This window comes from Talpa europaea (assembly GCF_964194135.1).
Source record: "Talpa europaea genome assembly, chromosome: 8".
NCBI classification, from domain to species: Eukaryota; Metazoa; Chordata; class Mammalia; order Eulipotyphla; family Talpidae; genus Talpa; species Talpa europaea.
The window spans coordinates 94,978,001-95,003,748 of NC_140075.1; the positions used below are offsets into that span (position 1 = coordinate 94,978,001).

Here is a 25,748-nt window from a genome sequence, read left to right on the forward strand (position 1 = left end):
AAAAAAAAAATCGGGCCTCCCCTGGTGGCGCAGTGGTTGAGCGCTGGGCTGCGAAGCTGCCCGTGGCCTCTGCAGCGCCGGTTTGATCCCCGGCCACCGGCGAGGGTCCCACATGGCGCGCAGACCTCTCCTGCTGTGCCCGCTGCTCCCCTCAGCAGTGTACTTTGTCACTCTGCCTGTTCTGCTCTCCGCTCTGGCTCTGTTGAATTCTCTCACCCTCCTGAGCTTCTGACTGTACCCAGAATAAAATAAAATAAATAAATAAATAAATAATAAATAAATAAATCTTAAAAACAAAAACAAAACAAAACAAAAAAAAACATCTTTTACCCATTTTTGCTCAGCTTTTCCCATTACATTTCCTGAGCACAAGGAAGGCTCAGACTAGAAGAAATTCAGAGAGGCTGGGGACAGTGGAATTACCAACATATATGCAGAAGCAGCAAGGTAACATACCATTTCCTGTGGGAGGATCCTTCGGTGACTTTTCAGTGGTCTTTTCTGCATAGGTGTGGCCATATAGGGAGAGCAGGCCCCCACCAGCCCGGTGTAGCAGGCAGCCCAGTAGGCGCTCCTCTTGCAGGGGACTCCCCTCAGCACTGCAGGCCTCCAGTAGTTCCTCACACAGGAGACGCAGCTCAAGCCCAACAGGCTCAGCAGGGCAATGCAAAGTCCGCAGGGCTCCATATATGGCATCCACTGCACCAGGGGGCCCAGGTGCAGGGCCCTGCAAAGCTCTCAGGGCCTTTCGAGTAAGGTCCACCAGTGCCTTCTGCAGAGGCCAGCCACACAGGCCAGTATCTTCATATCCCCGAAGCAGGAGCTCCAGCAGGGCATGTGCTGGCTGGGGAGACTGTCTCAGAAGATCCCAGAGCGCAGAGATGGCTTCTGAGCTAAGCTGAGGGGTCCAGCTCTCCCGCTTGCGATTTCCATCTACCAGAGGGCTTACCATGTCTTGTGCTAAGACCTCATATAGCTCCTAAATAAGAGGATGAGGAGAGGGATGGGTGGTGAGCATTCAAGAATGTTATCACTTGTATGCTCTGAAGTTTTCCTCTTTGTAGTATATAGATATGTGTGTGTGTGTGTATGTGTGAGAAAATGAAACAGTAGCAGGAGCAAACACCTCTGCAGTGGTTACTATGTGCCAGGTCTTTTACACAGAAAATCTAAATTAATCTTTACAACATTAAGATTTAAACACCGCTATTCCCTCCTTTTAAAAATGAGGAGACAAAGGCAAAGAGAGATGAACTCAATTGCCCAAGACATCCATGCTCAAACTAGTTCCCCCCTCTCCCAACTGCCTCCAAAATGTATAGTGTCAATCTACATCAGAGACCATAAACTTGTAGACCAAGCAGATAACAAACGGCATAAATATTACAACCATAAAGGCATTTAAATTCAATTTTCAAAAACAATTACCAGGTTTTAATCCTTGATTTATATTTTTCAAGCCAGGCTTAAAAGGATAGCCCATTCCTCATCCTTCTATACAGTCTTCTCCAACACCTACAACTCTTACAACTCTCCCTCTTTATTAGGCTTTCAGTGTATTTAAATAAGCCTCATGGGTTAGTACATAATTGCCTCATGTGTATTAGTTTTTTTTTTAATATTTTATTTTATATAATTCTTACATCATTTTTCATCTTTGTACAATGTATGCATTTTCATTTTGGTTATATTCCGCATACAATTGCATCCCCCCCTTATTTTGACTCTAGTTCTTCCTCTCCCTGCTCCTCCCTAATCCCCCCCACCATAGTGTGTCTCTGGTTTATAGTTGCTTGTTGATCTTGATTATTACTTTGCATTGATTAGTCTTTTTCCTGGTCTCTTATTTAGGTTTTCTAAATTCCTGCTATGAGTGAGACCATCTGGGATTTTTCTTTTTCTTTCTGACTTATTTTGCTGAGTATGATCCCTTCTAGCTCCATCCATGTTGCTGCAAACTGCATGTGTTTATTTTTTTTTTTGATTGCTAAGTAATATTCCATTGTGTATATGGGCCACATCTTCTTGATCCAGTCATCTATTTTTGGGCATTTGGGCTGTTTCCAAAGCTTAGCTATTGTAAATAGTGCTGCTATAAACATAGGGGTGCAGGTGCTCTTTGGAATTACTGTTTCTGCGTCATTTGGGTAAATACCTAGGAGTGGAATTGCTGGATCATATGGAAGCTCTATGTTTAGTAGGTCAAGAAATCTCCATCATGTGTGTTAGTTCTTGCTCTACAACTAGTCTGTAAGCTTTTAAAGGCAAGAAACTATAGCCTAGAATTTGTTTGCAGGGTGCGGGGAGAGGGATGTACGTTGTTCCCACATCTTAATAACATGCCTATGGATAGTGCTCAGAGATCCTTGATCATTAGCTGCCTCGAAGGTGGTCATAGGATTTTGAGTCTTTGACCTATGACAAGTTGAAGTCTTTCCTTAATTCCCAATATAAATGTGTCTTTAATTAACTGGTCATCGGGTCATGAAGAAAGTAAGTATTGGGCCTCAGGGCAAACCTCAGAAGCTTCCAAATATAGTTTAAATCTGCTCCCATAAGGTGGCTTCGAGGACTCACTATAACACATTCATTGCAGCTGTTATAGAAGTACTCAGCAAATACTAGTTCCTGGTTCCCTTGACATTGCCTTTACAGGAGCAACTGTCCAGAAAATTACAAATACTGGCGAAAAAGGGCAAACACTTAGTTCATATATATTCTTTTTACCTGAAATGTGAAAAATACATTTAATTCCCAGCTGCAGGTTGGGGACCTATTTTTGCTGGATCCCTGGAAGATGAGATTGTTGAGTGATTAACTCTGGGAAGACGGATCCAGGCCCTCTCTTACCTTGAGGATGTCCTCTGGAATATCACCTTGCAGATCTTCTGACAATAAAAGAAACTCAAGTCTTTTCCGTAAAACAGCTGGGAGGGACTTCTAGAAGAATTGTAAGAAGGAAGCATAGAGTTTAAGCATATGTTTTAAGTTAACAACTAAGTAGTTTTTTCCAGTTAGTCTTATTTCTGCTGTTTCTCTAATATAAAGTACTTTTAATGACTAAATTTCTGGACATGTTTTCAGATACCTTTTTTTATAAACAAAAACAGCTAAACTTGACATATACCTCCTCCCCCTCCACTCTCTTTAAATACTACACTTAAATCCCACACTCATCAGCCTTTAAAACCAGGGTTTGCTCATATCAAGTATCTCTTTCTTTACCTAAGAATACAGTGTCCAAAATACCCAGTTATCATTAAGGGTATGGCTTACATGGTTCGTTTGGGGTTAAACCCCTGTTTTTGGTATTCATTATCATTTGGAAAATAAAAGTAAAGAGGAAGGGATCTAATGCTTATTAAACATTTGATGCACCAGGAGATTGTTGCCATATTTTCAGATATTTAAAAAAAAATCATTTAATCTCTAAATCAAACAAACCTGTGGCATAAGTGTATATTTTGATAAATAATAATTTTTTTTTAAACCCAAGGTTTTATTATTTATTTATTTATTTATTTTTAAAGATTTATTTATTTATTTATACAAGCACTGGGTACAGTCAGAAGCACGGGAGGGTGAGAGAATTCACCAGAGCCAGAGCGGGGAGCAGAACAGGCAGAAGGACCGAAGTACACTGCTGAGGGGAGCAGCAGGTGGCAGGAGATGTCTGCACGCCATGTGGGACCCTCGCCCGGCGGCCTGGGATCGAACCGGTGCTGCAGAGGCTGCAGGCAGCTTCGCAGCCCAGCGATCAACTGCTGCGCCACCGGGGAGGCCCTGAAAAATAATTTTTACTAAAGATGAGATGGTTAGGGAATATTTTTCAATTATGTCAAGCATGAGAAGGAAAAAGCGATCACAATATTTGCTTTGAGGCATGTTACCAGAGAAGACCTATATATAAAGGAAGAGAACACTTTTGATTCTTCCTATATCTACTTGTTTCACACAAACTTCCCTTCACCTGATCCTTAAAACTAAAATTACAGTCTACCTTTCTCCAGACACAAATACAAATAAGATTAAATCCTGGGACTAATCCTGACAAACACTGCTTTAAATCAGAGATACAACTGTACATTCCGTAGCCGGTAAAAGCTTTCAGAAGCTGGGTTTTATTGAAAGGTTACTGACTCAAGGAAAGAAGCAACTGTATGATTGTGTGTGTGTGAGGGGTGGAGGTTAGAACACAAGGTCACACTTTATTCATGTGCCATTCATCACATTAGAGGTTAGCATGACCTAGCATGTCCAACATTTTATTTCTTCTTACCACACCCTCTCCTAATCTGAATGTTTGTGTAATACTAGAGGATGGAAATTGGAGGGGAAAATTCATGCGGACAAGGTGAAGGATAGCTCCTGTTGAGGACTAGAAGGAATAATAAGTTGTTAGTCAGCAGGACCTTAATAAAAATACAAAGTCTTCATAAGATTTTAGGACTTTAAGGCCTCCCTGGTGGTGCAAGGGGTGAAGACACAACCTACGAAGGTTTCGGCAGCCACTGTAGCAGGAGTTCGATCCTGGACCAGGGAGGTGACCCACATGGTCAGCAGACCTCTCCTGTCTTGCCCGCTGCTCCCTTCAGCAGTGTATTTCAGTCAATCTAGCTGTTCTGTTCCCTACTGTCTCTGGTGAATCTTTTAACCCCCCACACCTCTGGCCTGTACCCCAGTTCTTGTATGCATAAATAAAATCTTAAAAAAAGAAGATTTTAGGGCTTCAGAAGTTGAAAGACTACTTAGCATATATATATTTCACTGGTGAAATTATTTTATGGATGATCATAAATGACTAACATTCCTAAAACTGGCTTAAGTTTGCTTAATGTTTCTAGGCACAGGTTTTTTTCTTTTCTTTTCTTTTTTTTTTTTTTTTTTTTTGGTGGGACCCTCGCCTGTGGCTGGGGATTGAACTGGTGCTGCAGAGGCTGCGGGCAGCCTCACAACCCAGCGCTCAACCGCTGCGCCACCAGGGGAGGCTCTCTCTCTCTCTCTCTTTTTTTTTTAAGCATAGATTTTCTTACTGTAAAAGTAAGGCATGTTCAATGAGAATAATTAGAATATATAAACAGGCAAACAACATACACACACACACACAAATCTTCCCATTCAAAGAGAGCTACTATTAATACTGTGTTCTAACTTGAGGTGAGAAATCCTATACTGTCATTAACAGGGATGTAAAACAATGGTACTTCATTAAAATTAAAAAATAAAACAAAAAAAAATACTGTAGTCAAAGGGCATTTAGATAGCTTTCTATGCATGCATCTAGGCATTATATACCAAATGTACTGTTCTCTAAACTGTTTTTTCCCTTTCACATAGTAGGGTGTGAATATCCTTTCACGTCACTGAAAATTCATTTACCAAGTAATTTAATAGTGGCATAGTATTTTACACATAGATATACTTCATTTAAAACCTGTCCTCTGTTGTGGACATGGGAGTTGTTTCCAGTTTTCCTCTGCTAGAAGCAGCAAGGCAGTGAGTATCTCTGCAGTAAGTTATCTGTATAAGTAATTACACATGTAGACACAAGTCACTGCGGATAAAGAGGCAGAAGGCAAACACGGATGAAAGGAAAATGGGATCATTGTTTAATATAATATTTAAAAAGGAAGGGTTTGGCAGAAAGTGGGAAAGGATAGGTAGTCAGCAAGTCTCTAGAAGATAAGCCTTCTCCAGGGTAATGACGGGCCTTGCAGTACTGCTCTAAGGACACACTGGAAAATCTTGGTCCTTGTGTGAAGTTCTAAAATTCTTCCAGGCCCTTGTTTAAAGTTTAAAACATTTCCACAACTATTTAAATAACCAAGGTACTGGAGCTTTAAATGATCTTTGATGCTGGGAAAAACAAGAGCAACTCCTAGTTTGTGCTAAGTAGCCAGGGAAATAAATTCCACCACATGATCTGGTTGAGCAACTGTCCAGAAAATAAGCAAGCAAGCAACCAACCATGATGTAAGTAAATATCTTCTACTGAGAGGAAAGTTCATCTTGTTTGACAAATTCCATGTTTGTGCTGGAAAGATTTAGTAACAACAGGGCATTTTTTTTCTTTTTCTCTTTGGAGATAGTATTGGATAGTTTAGCTCAAGTTTTAGCTTTTAGATATGAAACCATAGTCAATTGTTAAAAACCTGAGGCGGATTATTTTTCAACTTTTTTTTCTTTTTCTTTTTCTTCACTCTCCTCAGTTTTTTTTCCCTTTTCATTTCTCTTTGCTGGACAATTTGACAAAATCCTGGATGAGATACATTTAGATGAGTAATTTGTTACTTTTCAACAACTTCGTGAAGTTTCAAAATCAGGGGAGTAAAGAAGAAAGTCAGACTAAATTACAGACACTTATGAAATAAGATTTGTGTTTCTTACTTTTAAGTTCAAGTAGGCTAAAAAATACTGTTGAGGGCCTCCCCTGGTGGCGCAGCGGTTGAGCGCTAGGCTACGAAGCTGCCCATAGCCGCTGCAGCACCGGTTGGCTCTCCGGCCACTGGCAAGGGTCCCACATGGCGTGCAGACCTCTCCTGCCAAGCCCACTCTCCCCTCAGCAGTGGGGCCAGTCTGCCTGTTCTGATCCCTGCTCTGGCTCTGGTGAATTCTCTCACACTCCTGCGCTTCTGACTGTACCCAGTGCTTGTATAAATAAATAAATAAATCTTTAAAAAAAAATACTGTTGAGTTGTATAAAGCAGAAGATAGTAATAAAATCAGAAAATCTCAGTTATAGCCTGATATGGTATTCTATCCAATACATGTTAGTGAATTAATGAAAGAACTTAGGTGAAAAGACAGCAATAAAAACTTAAGCTATTCTCACTGTCAATAGTGAAAGAGGAATATGACAAACCTCATCACTATAAAGGAAGTAACAGACAGAAGGAAAATCTCACAATTACTTATATATTCTTCTCAGTTCTAGGCTTAGGAGAAAAATCTGAACCATAAACCTTCTTACCTTTCCCTGTGCCAACCATTTTTCCAGTACAAGAAGCCATACCCAGGCTATTCTTTGAGGGTTAATGTCCTGTCCACATCTGAAAAATGTGAAGAAGAAGAGTTTCTTAAAAAAAAAAAAAAAAGTTTCTATTGACCTTTTCTCTTTTATGAGCCAAGATTTAGACTTTACTACTCAGTCTGTTTTAAACTTTAACAGCAAGACATTGTTCTAATTGGAAATTTTTAAATCTGTATGACAGATCAATAACCAGAACAGACTAACAGCTTTCATTGAAAAAAAGGAAACAAGGACCTCCCTGGTGGCTTAAGGTGTTATGCCTCAGCACCATCACCACTATGGCCTGTGTGCAATCCCCAGCCTGGTAGCTAAATCTAGTGGAGCAGTAAATCCACCTGTTCTGCTCCCCACTCTGTCTCTGTTGAATCCTCTCATCTCTGCAGCTCTGGTGTACAACTCAGTTCTTCTACACTAATTAAATAAATAGAATCAAACTAAAAAAAAACCAACCCCTATTTGTTTAAAAAAGAAAGGAAAAAAGTCTCAATTTTACTTCCATCTTCCTAACTAGACTTTATGATTTTTAAACAAAAAATTACATTGAAACCACAATAGCTACAGCTACCTAAGGTATATTCTTGAACACAGAAACTGAAACAAGTAGTCTGAAAGAAAGAAAAGGAACTTCACAAAAATTTATTTTTAACTGTATACTAAAACAGTCATAGGAACATATAAACCCTTCTTTGAAGTTACTTATTTTTATTTTTCTCCCATCCCCTATTTATTTTTAGACAGTAACTCTCTAGAAGCCACATATATGGGAAAAAAATAAAGGAAGAAAAGAATAACTGAAGTCTCCACTCTATATGTGCTAATATGGTACTTAAACTGTATTTCATAAATGACAAAATAAGTAGGGAGCTTAGCAGTATCTTTAACTCCTATGCCATAACTATTAACAGCACTACAAGGAAGAACTCACTACAAATTGACATAGACAACAGTGGTTGCCAGCAGACAAGGAGGGGTCAAAGAAAAAGAGGTAGGAGGAGAGAATGAGGGAATTTTGTGGTGATGGAAGTCAGTATCTTGATTACAGTGGTAGTTACATGAATCTATACATGGATAAAATTGCATATTACTACAAATACAAAAATGAACGCAGCTTTAAAAACTGGTAAAAATGGAATAAAGTCTGAAGTCTCCTTAACAGTAATGTACCATTGTCAATATCCTGGTTTTAGCATTATGGCTATATGAGATGTCACTATTGGGGGAAAGAGTATTCTTTGTATCATTTTTGCACTTCTTGTTAGTCTGTAATTGTTTCAAAATAAAAAGTTTTAAGTGAATTCATTTCCTTCAGTCTTCTGTTACACCTGTAGCCATATCTTCAATTACGTAAGAAAAGAGCAGGGTTAACTTTTTTGAATGCAAAGAAAAAGTTTTTCAATGTAGTTCTCACTATCTAATGATAATAAACAAAAAATGGTTTCAGGCAGTTTGTTGACCATACTCAAATGCAGTTGCAGATGTTAATTCAAAGTCAGTATTAATTAATAGGAATATACTATAGAGGTATATTTTGAGGGGAAGTGAAATACACTGGGCTTTTATTAATTCTTCAGAGGGTAGTTGACTGAGGAGCAATGTCCAGGGCCCAGCTATTGAACGTTGTTGCTTCCCTCCTGTGACTGTCAGGCGGGAAGAGAGATCCCTTACCTCAGTTGATTTGGACACACCACCAGCGCCTGCAGTATTTCTTCCACTTTCTCTGGGATATCCCCCTTTGCCTCCTGTAGCTGAGGAACACATGCCTGTGCCAGCTCCCATTCTCCTCTCTGAAGGCACTCACAGAAAAATCCAAACAGATGCTTCTCTGAAGCAGTTTCCTCTCTTCCAAATGGATGATGCATTTTCCCAGCACACAGTGCAGGGTGATAAAAAGAGATGAATTACGCAGAACACATTCTCAGTTTTCTCATTTGTGGAGTACCTCCTAGAAATACAAAGCAGCGTGAGAAAACCCCCCGGAAAGAATCATTTTTACACAAATTAGCAACTACTGGCGAGACTGGGAAGGAGGATTTGCTTTCCTAATTATCGTATTAAGTTTGATTTGACATGCTAGTATCTCTTTTTGAGAAATTCCGCCTTTCAAGGGGTGGATCTCACTCAGCGCATCCAATATTTAATTAATACTAATTGTCGTATCAGCCCCGGGACGCAGATCCAAAAACTACACGTGCGTATCCTTCCTGAACTTTGAGCCTAGTCCGGCTCCAAATCCCCAGGTGGTCGCCTCTCAACGATGAGAAATTCAGCAGGAACCTCCCTAGTTTGAGCCTTCTCTTAAGGCAGAGGACTGAAGATCAGGAGACGAATTTGTATCAGTACTGGAGCTCAGTGGGGGTCGGTGCGCAGGGACTGTCAGTACAGGGGTCGTGGAGAGCGCCCCCGCCTTCTCTAGGGTGCTTTACACTCACCTGCTCCCGGCGCCCAAAGCAACAGAGCTCCCAGCGCAGCCATGTTTCAGCCGGTCAGGTGACACGCACATTGGGAGGATGCGGGGGCGGAGGGAGTGACGACTGAGAGCCGCTGCTCCTATTGGTTCAATGGAGGGACAATGCAAATAAGGCGCCATATTTGTTTGGGTCACGTGACGCCCCGCTGTAGTTTGGAGGATGCTAGTAAGATTAGAGGGAGTAAATCAGCGCGACCTGGGTAAGGACCATCCCTCTCAGCATGACAGAGCCTCTATTCACCACCTTCCGCTCTCCGTTAGGCGGAGCAGGTGGCAGGAATAGCTGTGTCTCTTTGTTTTGTTTTGTTTTTTTTCTTCTGTTCTCTCTCCCCTAGCGTCTGAAGTCAAGGTTTACTGAGAGCTAACTAGTGAGAGTTACCAGTTGACAGGCCCTGGGGTACCAGAGCAAGAATACTTGATCCTCCATTATTATTCTATCCACTTAGTCTCTCTAATAATTCCGGAATCCTAAATTCTGAATTCCCATTTTCTTTTGCTTAACTCTATTATGTATTTGCTCATTTTCTCAACAACTGTTCATTGAAAGGTGTGTTAGGTCCTCCTTAGACATGGAAAAAGATCCAGTCCCCATCCTTACGTAGCTCAGTTTAGTGAGGGGTGCAGGCCAATGATTAGTATTCCGTGGGCTGAATTCTAAAATTGAGGTGTTCACAGGGGAGATGAGAGCAAAGAATAAACAAAGGCTTTTTGCAAAAATAATGATCTGAAACCAGGTCTTGAAGTACAGCTTTATTAGGTTTCATCATGGCTATTTTAAAACCGAATTTTCTATTTGGTTTCCTTCATGTTCTTGCTTAATGGCCGAGTCTCATGTTTTCCCCATTATGTGTTTTCAGTATGAGCAATTTCATTCAGCATTTCCCAAACTACTTTCACCACCAAAGGGTGACGAAAGAAGCAAACCAAGGGCCTCCCCCGTGGCGCAGCGGTTGAGTGCTGGGTTGCGAAGCTGCCCGCAGCCTCTGCAGCGCCGGTTCCATCCCTGGCCTCCGGGCGAGGGTCCCACATGGCGCGCAGACCACTCCTGCCGCCCGCTGCTCCCCTCAGCAGTGTACTTCATCGGTCTGCCTGTTCTACTCTCTGCTCTGGCTCTGGTGAATTCTCTCACCCTCCCGTGCTTCTGACTACCCAGTGCTTGTATAAATAAATAAATAAATCTTAAAAAAAAAAAAGAGAGAGATCCTTAGGAAAGCATTAAAAAAAAAAGAATATATTAAAAAAAAGTAGCAAACCAAAAACTCTACTATGATAAGCAAATTCTCATTGATTTCCAGAAATCTAACAGGATTCTGGTCTAGTAAGTGATTTTATTTTGAAGTAGAAATGAAAGAACGAAAAGAGAAAAATTCAGGCAAGGTTTTCCTTTGATTAAGATTAATTGTCTCTCCTTGGTGATGTTGGGAAACTGACTCGGACTCATCTCATAGACAGAGAGTAGCCTGCGAACTACAATTCCCAGCAAGCAGCAGGGCCTGTCTGGGTCTCTGCCCACCGCTGATTGGATAGCTCGCTAGGTGACGACCCAACCAGCGCTCCGGTTGTTGCTTTGAGACGCTCTCCGTGGGGAACCGTATGAGGGTTGGGGAAACTTTGAAAGTTGGATGCTGAATATCCGGTACTGAAATGTTTCACGTGTGTGGGGAGGGGGGCTAATCGCGGGAAAGTGGGGTGCGCTAATGGGGCCCGTGGGGCTTGCTTTCCACGGAGCAGAGAGTCTTGGGTGCAGGACACGCCCCTAAATACCGGTAGGGATCTCCATAAGAATCCCGCCACCAATCTGGGGGTTGTGGCCTTCGGGGTTGCTTGGGAAGCTGCTACAGTTGAAGAAAGCGCTTTCAATGAGATCGGGTGGTATTTTGGCCTATCGGTGTCCAACTGGGGCAGTGTGGGGTGTAGCCTAGGGAGTCAGTATTAGGGGAAGTTGGGTCTGACACGCTTTCGGTGGCGTTGAAGGAGAGATACTGTTTAATGATGTGGAATGTGGAGCCAGATCCGTGCATTCGAATGCAAACTCCACAACTTGCCAGTGTTAGACTGCCCAAGTTTTTCAATTGTTTGCGTCAGTATCCTTAATCTGTCACATGGGGTAAAGCATCTGAAGCTCTTGGAATCCTGTCTGTCACGTAATCATGATTCAATAAATATTAGCTATTAATGTGACTTCACAGTTTTTATTATCTAACATTAGGACTTTTGTTTTTCTTGGTGGGGGGGGAGAGGGTTTATTCTCTAGGGTTGAATAACTTCCCTTACCCCCAAATCATCTACATGCAGTTACACACTCATATACATAGCAGGAACTTAAAGTCGCTGGTAAAAGAACAAGTCATAATAATACGTTAATAAGATCATGGGCAACATGTACAAAGTGTGATGGAGATATTGGAGAGGACAAGATTCACTTGGGGGAAAGCTTTGTGGTGGAAAGTCAAGGAGGCCACATGGCACTGGGTAACCTACCAACATGCACTTGTGACTGGAGAGCAGATCATAACAGAGGCACTGCATGATGTTTTGCTGAATGAATTGATCATGATAATGATTGTTAACCTTGAACTCTATGTCCCAGGAACCATTCAAATCATTTAATGTTCAGTACATCCCTACAAAGTAAATATTGGACTTATCCTTCTTTTAGAGATGGGGAAACTAAGATACTGAGAGGCAAAGTTGCTTTGCCAGGAAGGGCCAGCATCAGAGCCTTGCAATCTAATATATGAATTAGAGGGACGTGAGGAAACAATTTATGAAGGGTATTTATGCAACCCAAGGAAGTGTTGGAATGTGTTCTGTGGTGTCAGGGTTCTCAGGTGAAGGCTGAGAGTGACAGTTGCTTCTTCCTCTCTGCTTCCAAATAACATTTAAATAACAATGACAATGCTTATTTGCATGTCTCTAATTATTTTTGCATACATCTCTTTTCATCTTTTACTATGAGTTTCCAATGGGAGGGAATACACTTAAATGATTCTTGTACCCTACAGGAGTGTGTTCTGAATTGTTTTTGGAAGGAACAAATGAATGGATTTTTTTTTTTTTTTTTTTTGGCAGTGCAGGGAGTGATCAGAGGCAGTATGCAGTAGTCCAGGCAGGTGAGGGAGTGGCCCCAATAAGACAGAAAGCAGAGTTGATCATTTTTAAAGTCTAGGTAGTTTGGAGTTTATAGTTCCCCTTTTCAGTTGAATTTACCTGTCTAGATGGTGTCCTTGCCTAGAACAACCTGATTTGTGAAGATACTAGGCAATGATAAAGTAGATGTCACTTGGTGAACAAAGCAATACAGACACATTCCCCTTGAGAGAGATGAGAGGGGCGTATTTTATGTTTGTGGGAGGTTTGTGTATATGTGTGAGAGAGAGAAGGAGGGAAGGAGAAGAGAGATTAAATATTTACTCAAATTTAGAGAATTTAGATGTTCCGCAGAAATTTGGGCCATGGTGATGGAAATGAACATACCGAATTCTCGGTATGTATTTTTGTTTCAAAATGTTACTTCTTTTCTGATAGTTATATTACTTTATCCCCTGGAATGGCATTGCAGTTTCTACTTTATCCACTGGCTATTTTCCATGAAATATACTACCTCTCCCTTCTATGCATTATTAAGGGAATCATAGTAAATGAGCTAGATTCTATTTTCTCTCTCCAAAGGTAAATATTTCATGAGTCTCATATAATCTAGTGAGGTTCAACGAGAGTACTATTTAATTGCATGTGGGAATGTGAGCAACTAAGATAATAAAGCAATTTAAGTTTGGAAAGTGTGACATCATCGTTGATTCAGAAGGTTTGTTCTAACTCACAGAAAAAGGAGAGGTTAAGTAAGGCTATGGATTTATAGTAGAGTGGCCTTAGAGTCAGATTTTCTGGGTTAAAATTCTGGATCCATCATTTCCTTTTATTTTTTGGTGACAGCAGAATAGCTATTCTTTCTAGGTTTTGGCTTTCTCATCTGAAAGAATGGAGCCAATAATCAACCCAATAATCAGCCCAACAATCAATAGGGCTGTTGAGAAGATTAAAAGTGATAATATATATGCAGCTTTGGAATAGTGCCTGATGTATAGTAGATGAAGGTTAATTACACAGCCAAATAAAATTTATAAATGTATTGAAAAATCTTAAGATGAGTTCCAAATATGATGCACTGTATTCATTAATAAGCATCAAAGAATTGTATGAAATGCACATTCTTATGTTGCTTTGTTCCCTTGTGTGCATGTTTGACAGTTGTCTCCCCATATAAAATATTTAGAAAGATTTTCTAGTTCCCCTTTATTTTATCAATGATATTTTAAATACTATTTATAAATGGAGAGACTTTATTTTTTTATTTTGTAGAGTTATTTGGATAGCCTACTTATTATCATTTATGCTATTTTCTGATTTTTTTTCAAGTTCTTTAGTTGCTGCATCTGGAGGCATGGGTAGCAAGAAACTAAGACGAGTGGGTTTATCACAGGAGCTGTGTGAGCGACTGAGCAAACATCAGATTACAACCTGTCAGGTAAAATTTATTTCACTTTTCTTAGTGAAAAAATTTAAGTACATATTAATTTTAAGTATATCTTAATAACTCTTAAATAGCTAATCATTGAAATTTGAAAACTTAGGCTTATTTAAAAAAAATAGATAAATGGTGGTGTCTCTCCATAGGCTGATTTTAAATAATAAGCCACTCAGGTTGTATTTCCAAATATGATTTTATTAACCAAAATCAATATTTTTGCATTTTGTGGGAGGATAATAGCCCAAGGTGCAAGGTAAAATACATCTGTGCCATTTATTTGGGAATCTAGAGAAGCTTTATTTGAAAGCTTTATTTTATTAAAGGAAATTTAGTAGTTACATGAGAAATATGATAATTTCTCTATATGGAACCACAAAAGGCCTTGAATAGCCAAAGCAATCTTGACAGAAAAAAAAAGGAATGAGGTATCATGCTCTCGGACTGCAAAGTATACTACAAGGGTAGACTAATGACGATAGTATGATATTAGAACAAAATAGACACACAGACCAATGGAATAGAACTGAGTGTGCAGAAATAAACCCATATTTATATGGACAATTAATACATGACAAAGAAGCCAAGAATATACAATGGGGAAGGCATCTCTTTAAGAAATTGTGCTGGTTGTTAAAAGAAATAGAAGAAGACACAAAGAAATGGAAAGACATCCCCTGCTCATGGATTGGAAGGATAAACATTATTAAAATGGCCATCCTACCAAAAGCAATATACAGATTCAATGCTATTCCAATAAAAATTTCAATGTTATTCTTCAAAGAAATAGAACAATTATTGATGAAATTCATATGGAACCACCAAAAACCCCGAATAGCCAAAGCTCTCCTGAAAAAAAAAGAGAAGGGAATGGAGGCATCACACTCCCAGTCTTCAAACTATACTACAAAGCCATAATCATCACAGACGAATGGAATTGAATAGAAAATCCAGAAATAAACCCACAGATCTATGGTCAACTAATCTTTGACAAAGGAGCAAAGAACATGCATTGGAGCAAAGAAAGTTTGTTCAATAAATGATGCTGGGAAAACTGAGTCGCTACATGCAAAAGAATGAAGCTTGACTACTACCTAACACCATGCAGAAAAACCAACTCAAAATGGATTAAAGAACTAGACATAAGACCTGAAACCATAAAATACATAGAAGGAAATATAGGTGAAACACTACATGATATGCACATCAAAGACATCTTTACAGACACATCACCCAAAGCAGTGATAGTGAAGGCAAAGGTAAACAGCTGGGACTACATTAAATTAAAGAGCTTCTGCACAGCAAAAGAGACAATAACAAAAACAAGCAGAAACCCCACCGACTGGGAGAACATTTTTGCACACAACACTAATGATAAAGTACTGATCACAAAAATCTACAAAGAGCTGATGAGACTCAACAAAAACAAAGAAAATAATCCAGTCAAAAAATGGCAGAAGAACTAAAAAGAAACTTCTCTGAAGAGGAAATGCAAATGGCCAACAGGCATATGAAAAAATGTTCAACATCACTTGTAATCAGGGAAATGCAAATCAAAACTACAATGAGATACCATCTTACACTAGTGAGAATGGCACATGTTAAAAAAACTAACAACAACAAATGTTGGTGAAGTTGTGGAGAAAAAGGAACTCTCCTGTACTGTTGGTGGGAGTGCAAACTGGTCCAACCACTATGGAGAGCTGTGGGAGATTTCTGGACCTACTAAACATAGAGCTTCCATATGATCCAGCAATTCCACTCCTAGGTATTTACCCAAAGGACACAGAAACATCAATTCCAAAGATCACCTGCACCCCTATGTTTATAGCAGCACTATTTACAATAGCTAAGCTTTGGAAACAACCCAAATGCCCAAAAATAGATGACTGGATCAAGAAGATGTGGTACATATACACCATGGAATATTACTCAGCATTCAAAAAAGATAAACACATGCAATTTGCAGCAACATGGATGGAGCTGGAAGGGATCATGCTCAGCGAAATAAGCTAGAAAGAAAAAGAAAAAAACCGGATGGTCTCACTCATAGAAGGAATCTAGAAAACTTAAATAAGGGACCAGGAAAAAGAATAACTATAAGAAAATATCAAAATCAACAAACAACTATGAACCAGAGACACTCTATGGGGGGTGGGGAAAGGAGGGATTGGGGTCAAAATAAAGGGGGTTGTAATTGTATGGGGAATATAAAAATAAAATTTAAATTAAAAAAAATGAGAAATTGTGCTGGGAAAACTGGACAGCCTCCTACAGAAAAATAAAACTAGATCACTCTCCCCACACACAAAAATTATCTCAAAATGGATTAAAGATTTGGGTGTAAGGCTAGAAACCATAGAAGAAAACATATTTAAAACTCTCCATGACACTGGCCTCTACTATGTCTTTGGGAACTCAACTCCAATGGCAAGGAAAAACAAAAGCAAAAGTAAAGAAATAGTACTACTATATCAAACTAAAAAGCTTCTACACAGTATAAGAAACTATCATTAAAACAAAAAGACACCCTACTGAATTGGAGAAAATATTTGCATACCATATTGCTACCAAGGGGTTAATTTCCAAAATCTACAAAGATATAACTCAAAAAAAGAAAACAAAATATTCTACCAAAAAATGAGCAGAAGAGCTAAATAGATACTTCTTCAAAGAAGACATATAGATGGCTAACAGGCACATGAAAGTGTTCACTATCACTTATCAGGGAAATGTAAATCAAAACCCACAATTAGATACCACCTCACTCCTGTGATTATGGCCCATATCATAAAAATGAGAAAAAAACAGGGCCTCTCTGGTGGCGCAGGGGTTAAAGACAGTGCTATCAAGTAATTGCCAGCCACTGCAGCATGAATTCGATCCCTGGCTAGCTAGGGAGCAACCCATATGGCGCAGCAGACCTCTCCTGTCTCGCCTACTACTCCCCTCAGCAGTGTATTTCGTACATCTGCCTGGTCTGCTCCCCTCTCTGTCTCTGGTGAATTCTCTCACTCCCCCACACCTCTGGCTTATACCCCAGTTCTTGTATGCATAAATAAATAAATCTTTTAAAAAATGAGAAAAAAACAAATGTGGACAACGGTGTAGAGAAAAAGGAACCCTAGTACACTGTTGGTAGGAATGTGGACTGTGTGGAAAACTGTATGGAGTTTCCTCAAAATATAAAAATAAAGCAGTTCTTTATGACCCAGCAGTTCTACTGGTAGGTATTTACCCTAAGAATCCAAAAACACTCTTGAAGGCATATATGCACTCCTATGTTCATTGCAGCCTATTTACAATAGTCAAGTTATGGAAACTAAAATGCCCAACAACAGAGGAGTGTATTAAGATACTATATATATATATATATATATATATATATGCAAAGGAATACTACTCAACTATAAAAAGATGAAATTTTGACATTATGACAACATGGATAGGACTGGAGGGGATTATGCTACATGAAGTAAGTTAGAAGGATAAAGACAAATACTGGATGATTTCACTCATTTGTGGGATATAGAGAAACAAAACAAAGGAATTGGCACAAAAATAGACCAGAACACACATAATACAGCTGATAAGGGGCTGTCACAAACATCTACAAAGAGCTCACATGACTCAGCAAAAACAAAGTAAACAGTCCAGTCAAAAAGTGGGCTGAATTGCTAAAAAAGACACTTCTCCAAAGAGTAAATACAAATGGTTAACAGGTAATTACAGTATCACTTGTAATCAGGGAAATGCAAATCAAAACCCTAATGAGAGATCACTTTACACCAGTGAGAATGGCACACATTAAAAAAACAGGAAACATCAGACTTTCTTGAGGATGTAGAGAAAAAGGAACTCTCCTAGACTGCTGGTGGGAATGCAAAGTGGTCTAACCACAGTGGAAAGCTTTCTGGAGGTTCCTCAAACTACTAAAAATGAAACTTTCATAATACCCAGCAATTCCACTTCTAGGTATCTACCTAAAGGGCACAAAAAACATTAATTCAAAAAGATACCTGCACCCCTATGTTTATTGCAACAGTATTTACAATAGGTAAGATAATGAAACAACCCAAATGCCCAAAAATAGATGACTGGACCAAGATGATGTGGTGTATATATACACAATGGAATACTATTCAGCGATCAAAAAAGAGAAACTCATGCCATTTGCAGCAACTTGGATGGAGCTTGAAGGGATCATGCTCAGTGAAATAAGCCAGAAGAAAAAAGAAAAATATTGAGTGGTTTCACTTATAGGAGGAATATAGGGCAACCAAATAAGGGGCCAGGGGAAAAATAACAATAATAATACAAAAAAAATTAGCAGGGAGCCATAAATCAGACATTCTGTGAGAGAGGGGAAGGAAAAGGGATCAAAACAGGGGAGAGAAGAGCACAGGGGACTACAGTGATGGTGCACGGTGGTGGGAATTGGTGGTGGAAGTTTTACGGGGAACACAGAGTGATGTAAAAAATACAAACCAAAAGAAAACAAATGCAAAAAAATAAACTAAAACAAATCCTAGAAATACGCAGAATTGAGGATACTAGCAGAGTGGGAACAGAGGGTTGCAACAAAGTAGGGAGGGAGCCTAGTGGTCTGTAGTAAAGGATTATGGGTGCTTTGGTGGTGGATGTGGTTTAGTGACATACATCTGAGGAAGTGTGAACTTACTCCTCTAAATCATATACAGTGTTATAAACAAATGTTATCTCAGTAAAAAAAAGAAAAAGGACAAATTAATCCCCTCAAATAGTTAATTTCTTTTGAAACGCAAATTAATAGGATCATTTTCTTATAGAAGGAGCAAGAGAAATGCAAAGAGCAGATGTTGCGTTTTTAAGCACAATAGTAAAGCAAATTCCTCTTAAGAGATTAAATAATATTTAAGATTTTATCTTAGGGTTGAATCCTTAATAAAACAGGCTTTCAGAGTATGCTACAATTAAAAAAATTACTTGTGTATTAACAGTGTCTTTGGTTCTTAGACATTCCTTAATCCTCATGTTCATACTTTAAAATGCCCTTTAATGTGTGAAATTTAACAGTTCATTCCATAGTTAGTTTTATTCTCTCTCAATTATCAGTTACTTCCTTTGAATGATCTCATAGTTTAGGAAGAAATTCATTGTACCCTGAAACTTGTTTTGTCTTTTGGTATATTAATTATCTAAGTATTTTGAGTAATGGCAAGATAAAAGCTTATCATCATATCTTTTAGTTCATGCATATTTAGGGGGAAATACTACATGGAACATATGAGTTTTTGATACATTTCACTTTTATGTATACATGGAAAGTATCAATTTTCCTTTCAATTCCAATCTTCGTTGCACATATATACCTAAAATACTCTCTTTATTCCTCTTTAGAACTTTTTATGTCTTTCCCCTCTGGAGCTTATGAAGATGACTGGCCTTAGCTATCAAGGTGTCCATGAACTTCTGTGTATGGTTAGCAGGGCTTGTGCCCCACAGATGCAAACGGTATGTGTACATATATTTTATTATGAGGTGATTGTAATTTTTATTCTGAAGTGATTTCCTCATTTAAAATCTGTTTTGGGGTATGACTAATGCAAAAATAGAGTATGAGCGTCTCAAAAATATTGATTCAGACCAAGTTAGTCCTTTAATTGAGAATATATGTGAAAAATTTACGTTGCTTATAAACTCATGGGAGGCAGTTCCTAATTATGGGAGTCAGGCAGCAACAGAAAGATTTTTTTTGTAGCTGATAGTAATTTTTCAAAAGGTCAGCTTTCTCCTGTTTGTTTGGGTAGTGTTTGTGGGCCTCATGGGTAAATTATAATGTGCTCTTCCTGTTAGAATGTCCCTGTCCCTACAATACTTTCACCACCATCACTTACTCTGCATCATAAAATACACATATTGGGCTTATCCTTGCTTACTGATTTAGTAAAAAATACTTAAAAACTTATCCTCAATCTTGAAAAAGTGGAGTCTTTTATAACAAACCCTTGTTAAATATTAAGCTGTATTGTTATTTCATACTTTCTGCCTCATGACTTTATCACAAAGTAGATTTAGTCTGTGGTAGGAAAGATCTTGTTTTCCCAGAGTAAGAGTTGTCCCGTGTTTGTTTAATGCTTTGCAAATGTATTTATTTGGATTACAAATTACTGATCTTACTATCTCATATTGAATTATTTTTACCTTTTCTAGTTTGCGTCTGAATATAGCCTTAAAAAAATCTGTGGTGATCATGATTTAACTGATTTAAGTATTCAAAAGGTGAGATTAGGCAAGAGTGGGAACATTTATGACTCATAAATATGAATATGCGATCTTTCTATATCCTCACAGAGGCAGAAGAGCCTTGGATTTAACATATAGATTTATTAAGTTGTAATCTTTAAGTGGGTAGAAACTGTGGCTATTTGGTTTACCTCTGTATTCTTAGTAGTATATGGAAGGCATGCCATAGGGGCGCAGGTAATATTTATTGAATGAATGAATGCATATTATTTAAATAATGAATGATTAATGTTTTGTGGGTTGATCTCTTTTTATTTGGGCAACTTAATAAAATGGTAATTTGTAATGTTGGAGATTGCAAAGAGGCAAGTGTTCTTGTATGTTGCCAGTGGGCACGTGATTATACCAATGGCATCTGCAACGACCCTTTTTCCCAAATAAGGAAATATTCACAGGTTCTAAGGATTTGATGTGAATACCTTTTGGGGGGTCTTTTTCTCAGTCTGCCACACCTACCTTCAGGCTGTTCTTCATAAACCAAATGCAGTTTGAGGATAACTTGATCCTTTCCCTCTGTTATTCTCAGCACGGACTTCACTTAGGTACTTTGTGATGTGACCCCTGCTTATTTCTGTAGCCGCATGACTTGCCACACCAAGACCACACTCCCATCTTTCAACCATTTGAAGAAACTTCATTTTTTTGGTGTTCATTACTTTCCATTTCCTCTCTTTCTTCTTGACCTTTCTTTGTTTATTCTCTTTAGCAGGAACATGTACATTTCCTCTGTCCAATAGCTATTTCAGATTTTGACTCAGATATCTAACTCTTCCAGGAAGCCTACCTGGATTACAAAAATCCAGATCAAGTGCACTGTCTGTATGGCTTCACTTTTTCTATCACAGTATCTCTTATTAGTTGTATTCTAATTAGTTGCCCAATTCTAATCCTAATTTCATAGTCCCTCTTTAACGATCAGTAATGTGAAGGCAGGGACTCTTTCTATTAATTATATCCCCATAATTTAGCAAAGTCCCTGGAACAGAGTAAACAAATAAATGAAAGAGGGAAAAGAGGGAACTGGGGTTCCAAGCAACTGGGGTTCCAAGTAGCTGAAATTTTGGAGTTGGTGTATATTTTTGACTAGATATGGAGGTTGAAAAGAATTTAATCTGTCTTTGTCTTGTTTAGGCTTATGAGATGAAGTCACGAAGGTCTGCTGCTCTCTCACCAGCATTCTTATCTACAACACTTTCTGCTTTAGATGAAGCCCTGCATGGTGGTGTGGCGTGTGGGTCTCTCACAGAGGTAAAGGAGAAACTTCCAAATTTTTTCCTCTTCGGCCTGTTACTTTCAGAGCCAGGGAAAAAGTTTAGTTAAAAACATATTATTTCATCAGTATTAGTTTGAATTAATTTATAAGTACCTGAAGGGTATGGTTCTTCACAGTACTTAGTAGATTACCTCTACAGAAAGATATTAAAGAAAATCCTTGCCGACCAACTGAAGTCTATTTAGGTTGCTGTTTCATTGAAATAGCTTAGAGAGTGAAGAATATTGTGAAATATTATGAAATAATTTGGGGTAATTTTAAGATGACAACCACTTAGTGTAATAGAAGGGAAAATTTGAAGTTAACACATGGGCATATTATGGTATTAAACTGAAGTAAGCCATTTTTACTTCCTGATGTAGATAAAATTTGGCCCTAGGAAGTAATAAGTTCTTGTATTATTTTTATATCGTTGCCCAACAAATTACCTCAAAACTAAGTGACTTAAAACAACAACAAACATTTATTATTGCTGTTTCTTTGGGAGTAGCTTATCTCAGTGATATTGACAAGAGATGTATCAATAGTATTTGGAGGTGGAGTGGGGTTGGGGGACCTATTTCTGAGGGGCCCATCAGAATACTGTAAAATTGGCACTGATTATTGGCAGGAGGCCACAGTTCCTCCCAATCTCCACATGCAATCTCAGGATATGATGACTGACTTCCCCCAGGGTGAGCAATCCCAAAGAAGGCTAGTGGAAGTGGAAACGTGTTTGGTGACTTAACTTTAGAGGTTGTATGTCATTATTTCTGCCAATTCTTTTCATTAGAAGTGAGTCATTAAGTCCAGCCCACATTTAAGGAAAGGATTGGCTCTACCCTTTGAAAGAAGTGTCAGGAATTTGAGGACATCTCAAAATGATTACAATTCTGTGTCTTGAAAATTGCATTGCTGTAACTTATTTCTTGTCTTCTAAGAATGATTTTAAAAATGTATGTATAGGGGCCTCCCCGGTGGTGCAGCGGTTGAGCGCTGGGTTGCGAAGCTGCCCACAGCCTCTGTGGCTCCGGTTCGATCCCCGGCTGCTCCCCGGCCACCGAAGGAGGGTCCCACATGGCGCGCAGACCTCTCCTGACGCCCGCTGCTCCCCTCAGCAGTGTACTTCATCAGTCTGTCTGCTCTGCTCTCCCCTCTGGCTCTGGTGAATTCTCTCACCCTCCCGCACTTCTGACTGTACCCAGTGCATGTATAAACAAAACAAAACAAACAAACAAACAAATAAATAAATAAATAAAACATGCCTCAAAAAAAAAAAAATGTGTGTATAGTATGCCCAGCAGATGCCTATTATCAATAAATGGTGACTGAGTGAATGAATGATAAACCTAGAATCTGCTATTGCAGCATATTGCCACCAGGTGGTGCCAGAATCATATTTTACATACTATTTTTGGACTTTTGCACAAATAGATTTTTAACAAGTGGTTCATAGTTGTAAATGTATTTATTTACATAGCAAAAATTTTCACCAAAGAAAGCATACAGGTAGTCAACAGACTCGTGAAAAGATGTTCTGCACTGCTTATCATTAGGGACATGCAAACTAAAACCGCAATGAAGTATCACCTCACACCTGTTAGAATGACTTTTATCAAAAAGGTAGGATATGATACATGTTGATGAGGATGTGGAGAAAAGGGAACCCTCACACACTGTTGGTGGGAATGTAAATTGATAAAACCACTATGGAAAACAGGACGGAGGTTCCTTAAAAAATTAAAAATGGAACTACCATTATCATCTGGTAAATTTGTCTGAAAATACAAAACACATATTTGAAAGGATATATGCACCCCTATTTACATTGTAGCATTACTCATAATAGCCGATATTTATAAACAATCTCAGTGCCTATCAACATATGAATGGATCAAGTAGTTGTGATGTATATGTATGCAGTAGAATATTACCCAGATGTTAAAAGATGAAGTCTTGCCTTTTGTACAAAACGGCAGGACCTTGTGGGGATTATGCTAAGTGAAATAAGTCAGATATAGAACGACAAATACTGTAACTGTCTTGTACAATTTTGCTCTTATATGGAAGATAGAGAATAACAGCAAATGAGCAGTCAAAATAAAACAACAAACCCTTAGATTCCCGGCTATGTATGCATTGTAGATTGGTGGTTAAGGTGAGGGTGGTATAAATGGAACACGTTGGAAGGAGTCAATTGGCTGGAAACTAGCCCTTAGAAGACATGGTGTGGTCTATACAGATGTCAAGTTGGGATGGTGTGAAGTTATACATCTGAAACATATACAGTGTTATAAACTAATGTTGCCTTAATAAAAAAAAATAAACAGTAAAAAATTGAAATTTGGGAAGAGTAACCAGCAACTAGTTTTTGTTTTTTAAGCTCAGAGTAATTTTAGAATTTAGAATAATACTAGACTTTTAGAATAATTTGTAGTAGTTTTTCACTAAGCTTTTATCAATTCTTTTTCTTTCTGAATCTAAGCAGTAGTGGTAGTTACAGGCCATTTAGGTGTTTTGTTGTGATCTACTTGACTGGTATAAATACTTGTTCATTCATGGCAACTTTTCTACTTTCTATTTCATCTATAGTCTCTCAATCTCCTTGGGATTTTTCAGTTGAGTATAGGGAATATTTCTCTTCATCTTTTATTAAAAAGCAAAATTTGTCAGCTCTCCTGCCCACCCATAACTACGCAGGTGCCTCTCTTTTTCTTTCATTTTTCATTTCATTTTACAATTTTAAAATGTAAAAAAGACTCCAGAAAACAAAACCCCCCAAAAATGTTAGTATATATTTGATGCATATCAGATTAACTTGCTTGTTTAAGTTTTGAGTCTATGACTCAATAGAAGAACCATAATAATACCACTATCATTGAAACTGTAGGCTTCTCCCTTATCCTGTATTTCACCTTCTGTTAGGAAGTAACCTTCATCCTGAATTTCTATCATTCTTATACTTTTCACCCTACAGTTTCCTAACTGTAGTTTTCCTTTACAACCTTAATGCATACTCAAGAGATATAACAGCATTTTACTTAGTTTTGACCTACAAAACTGTGAGATAATAGATAGGTATTGTTTTCAGCTGCTAAGATTCCGGTCCTTTGTTACATAGTAACAGAGAACTAATACTGGTATCATTAGAAGTGTCTGATTAGTTGCATTGCACAATTTTACTTTCTAGTTAAAAGATCAAACCTAGAATCCTGGATTTCAGGAAGAAGTTAGATCTGAAGGAGGTAACATGTAAGGCTACTAGTTGAATAAACTTAGACTAAATCTGGAGATGCCTGAGGGAGTAAGAATAAGTCTGGAAACATTCTGCTGTCATTTTTTTTTTTTTAAATCTTTTTTTTTTAAGATTTATTTATTTATTATTTATACAAGCACTGGGTACAGTGAGAAGCGCGGGAGGGTGAGAGAATTCACCAGACCCAGAGCGGGGAGCAGAACAGGCAGAAGGACCGAAGTACACTGCTGAGGGGAGCAGCGGGCGGCGGGAGAGGTCTGCGCGCCATGTGGGACCCTCCTTCGGTGGCCTGGGAGCAGCTGGGGATTGAACCGGTGCTGCAGAGGTTGCAGGCAGCTTCGCAACCCAGCGCTCAACCGCTGCGCCACCGGGGAGGCCCTCTGCTGTCATTTTTATAGCTGCTCCTTCTTGATTATAACTTCATAATTCTCTAACTTTTTATGGTCAGTGCAGATTTATGTGAATTTCATTGAATCTGTATATATTTGGTTACAGCTCCAAGATTTAAAGTAGACTAGAGATGCACTTCTCATGCCCACAGCAGAAGCAGCAATGAAGAAATCTAAGAGAAACCAATTCCACTGAATTCTTAGTGGGAGTGACCTGCAGGGCTCTGTCCTGGTCCTTGAGAACACCAGTTTCCTTACTTGTATATAACTAAGCAGATAATTCTGAGTCTGTTCTACCTGAATATCAGTAGTAAAGATATGTTTGAAGTTTAAAATGAAAGCTTAGAGTACATGCACATCAAATCATGAGGTGGGCTTCTCCTCTGAGATAATATAGGTCAGATCAGTGTTTCTCAACAGTGTTTTCATTATTGTCCTCTAAAGAGCTTTTTCAGACATTTGTACTCCAGCTGAACCCTACCCATGAGATTTTTATGCCTCGGCTATTCCGTGTATCTGTTAATGTATATGTATATCTGTG

At 38.7% G+C, this 25,748-nt stretch overlaps 2 protein-coding genes across 2 annotated transcripts in view; one reads left to right on the top strand and one right to left on the bottom strand.

The window, feature by feature from the left end:
- ZFYVE26 (zinc finger FYVE-type containing 26) overlaps positions 1-8,889 on the bottom strand; it is a gene marked incomplete at both ends in the record, with an annotated part of 58,933 nt that extends 50,044 nt beyond the window's left edge. Inside the window, 4 exons of the mRNA XM_084241185.1 lie at positions 457-979; positions 2,851-2,940; positions 6,971-7,049; positions 8,696-8,889. Of these exons, the coding sequence (XP_084097311.1) occupies positions 457-979; positions 2,851-2,940; positions 6,971-7,049; positions 8,696-8,889 (886 nt within the window). The remainder of the gene's footprint in view (positions 1-456; positions 980-2,850; positions 2,941-6,970; positions 7,050-8,695) is intronic.
- Positions 8,890-13,941: 5,052 nt separating this feature from the next.
- RAD51B (RAD51 paralog B) overlaps positions 13,942-25,748 on the top strand; it is a gene marked incomplete at both ends in the record, with an annotated part of 653,574 nt that continues 641,767 nt past the window's right edge. Inside the window, 3 exons of the mRNA XM_084240286.1 lie at positions 13,942-14,025; positions 19,405-19,518; positions 21,442-21,558. Of these exons, the coding sequence (XP_084096412.1) occupies positions 13,942-14,025; positions 19,405-19,518; positions 21,442-21,558 (315 nt within the window). The remainder of the gene's footprint in view (positions 14,026-19,404; positions 19,519-21,441; positions 21,559-25,748) is intronic.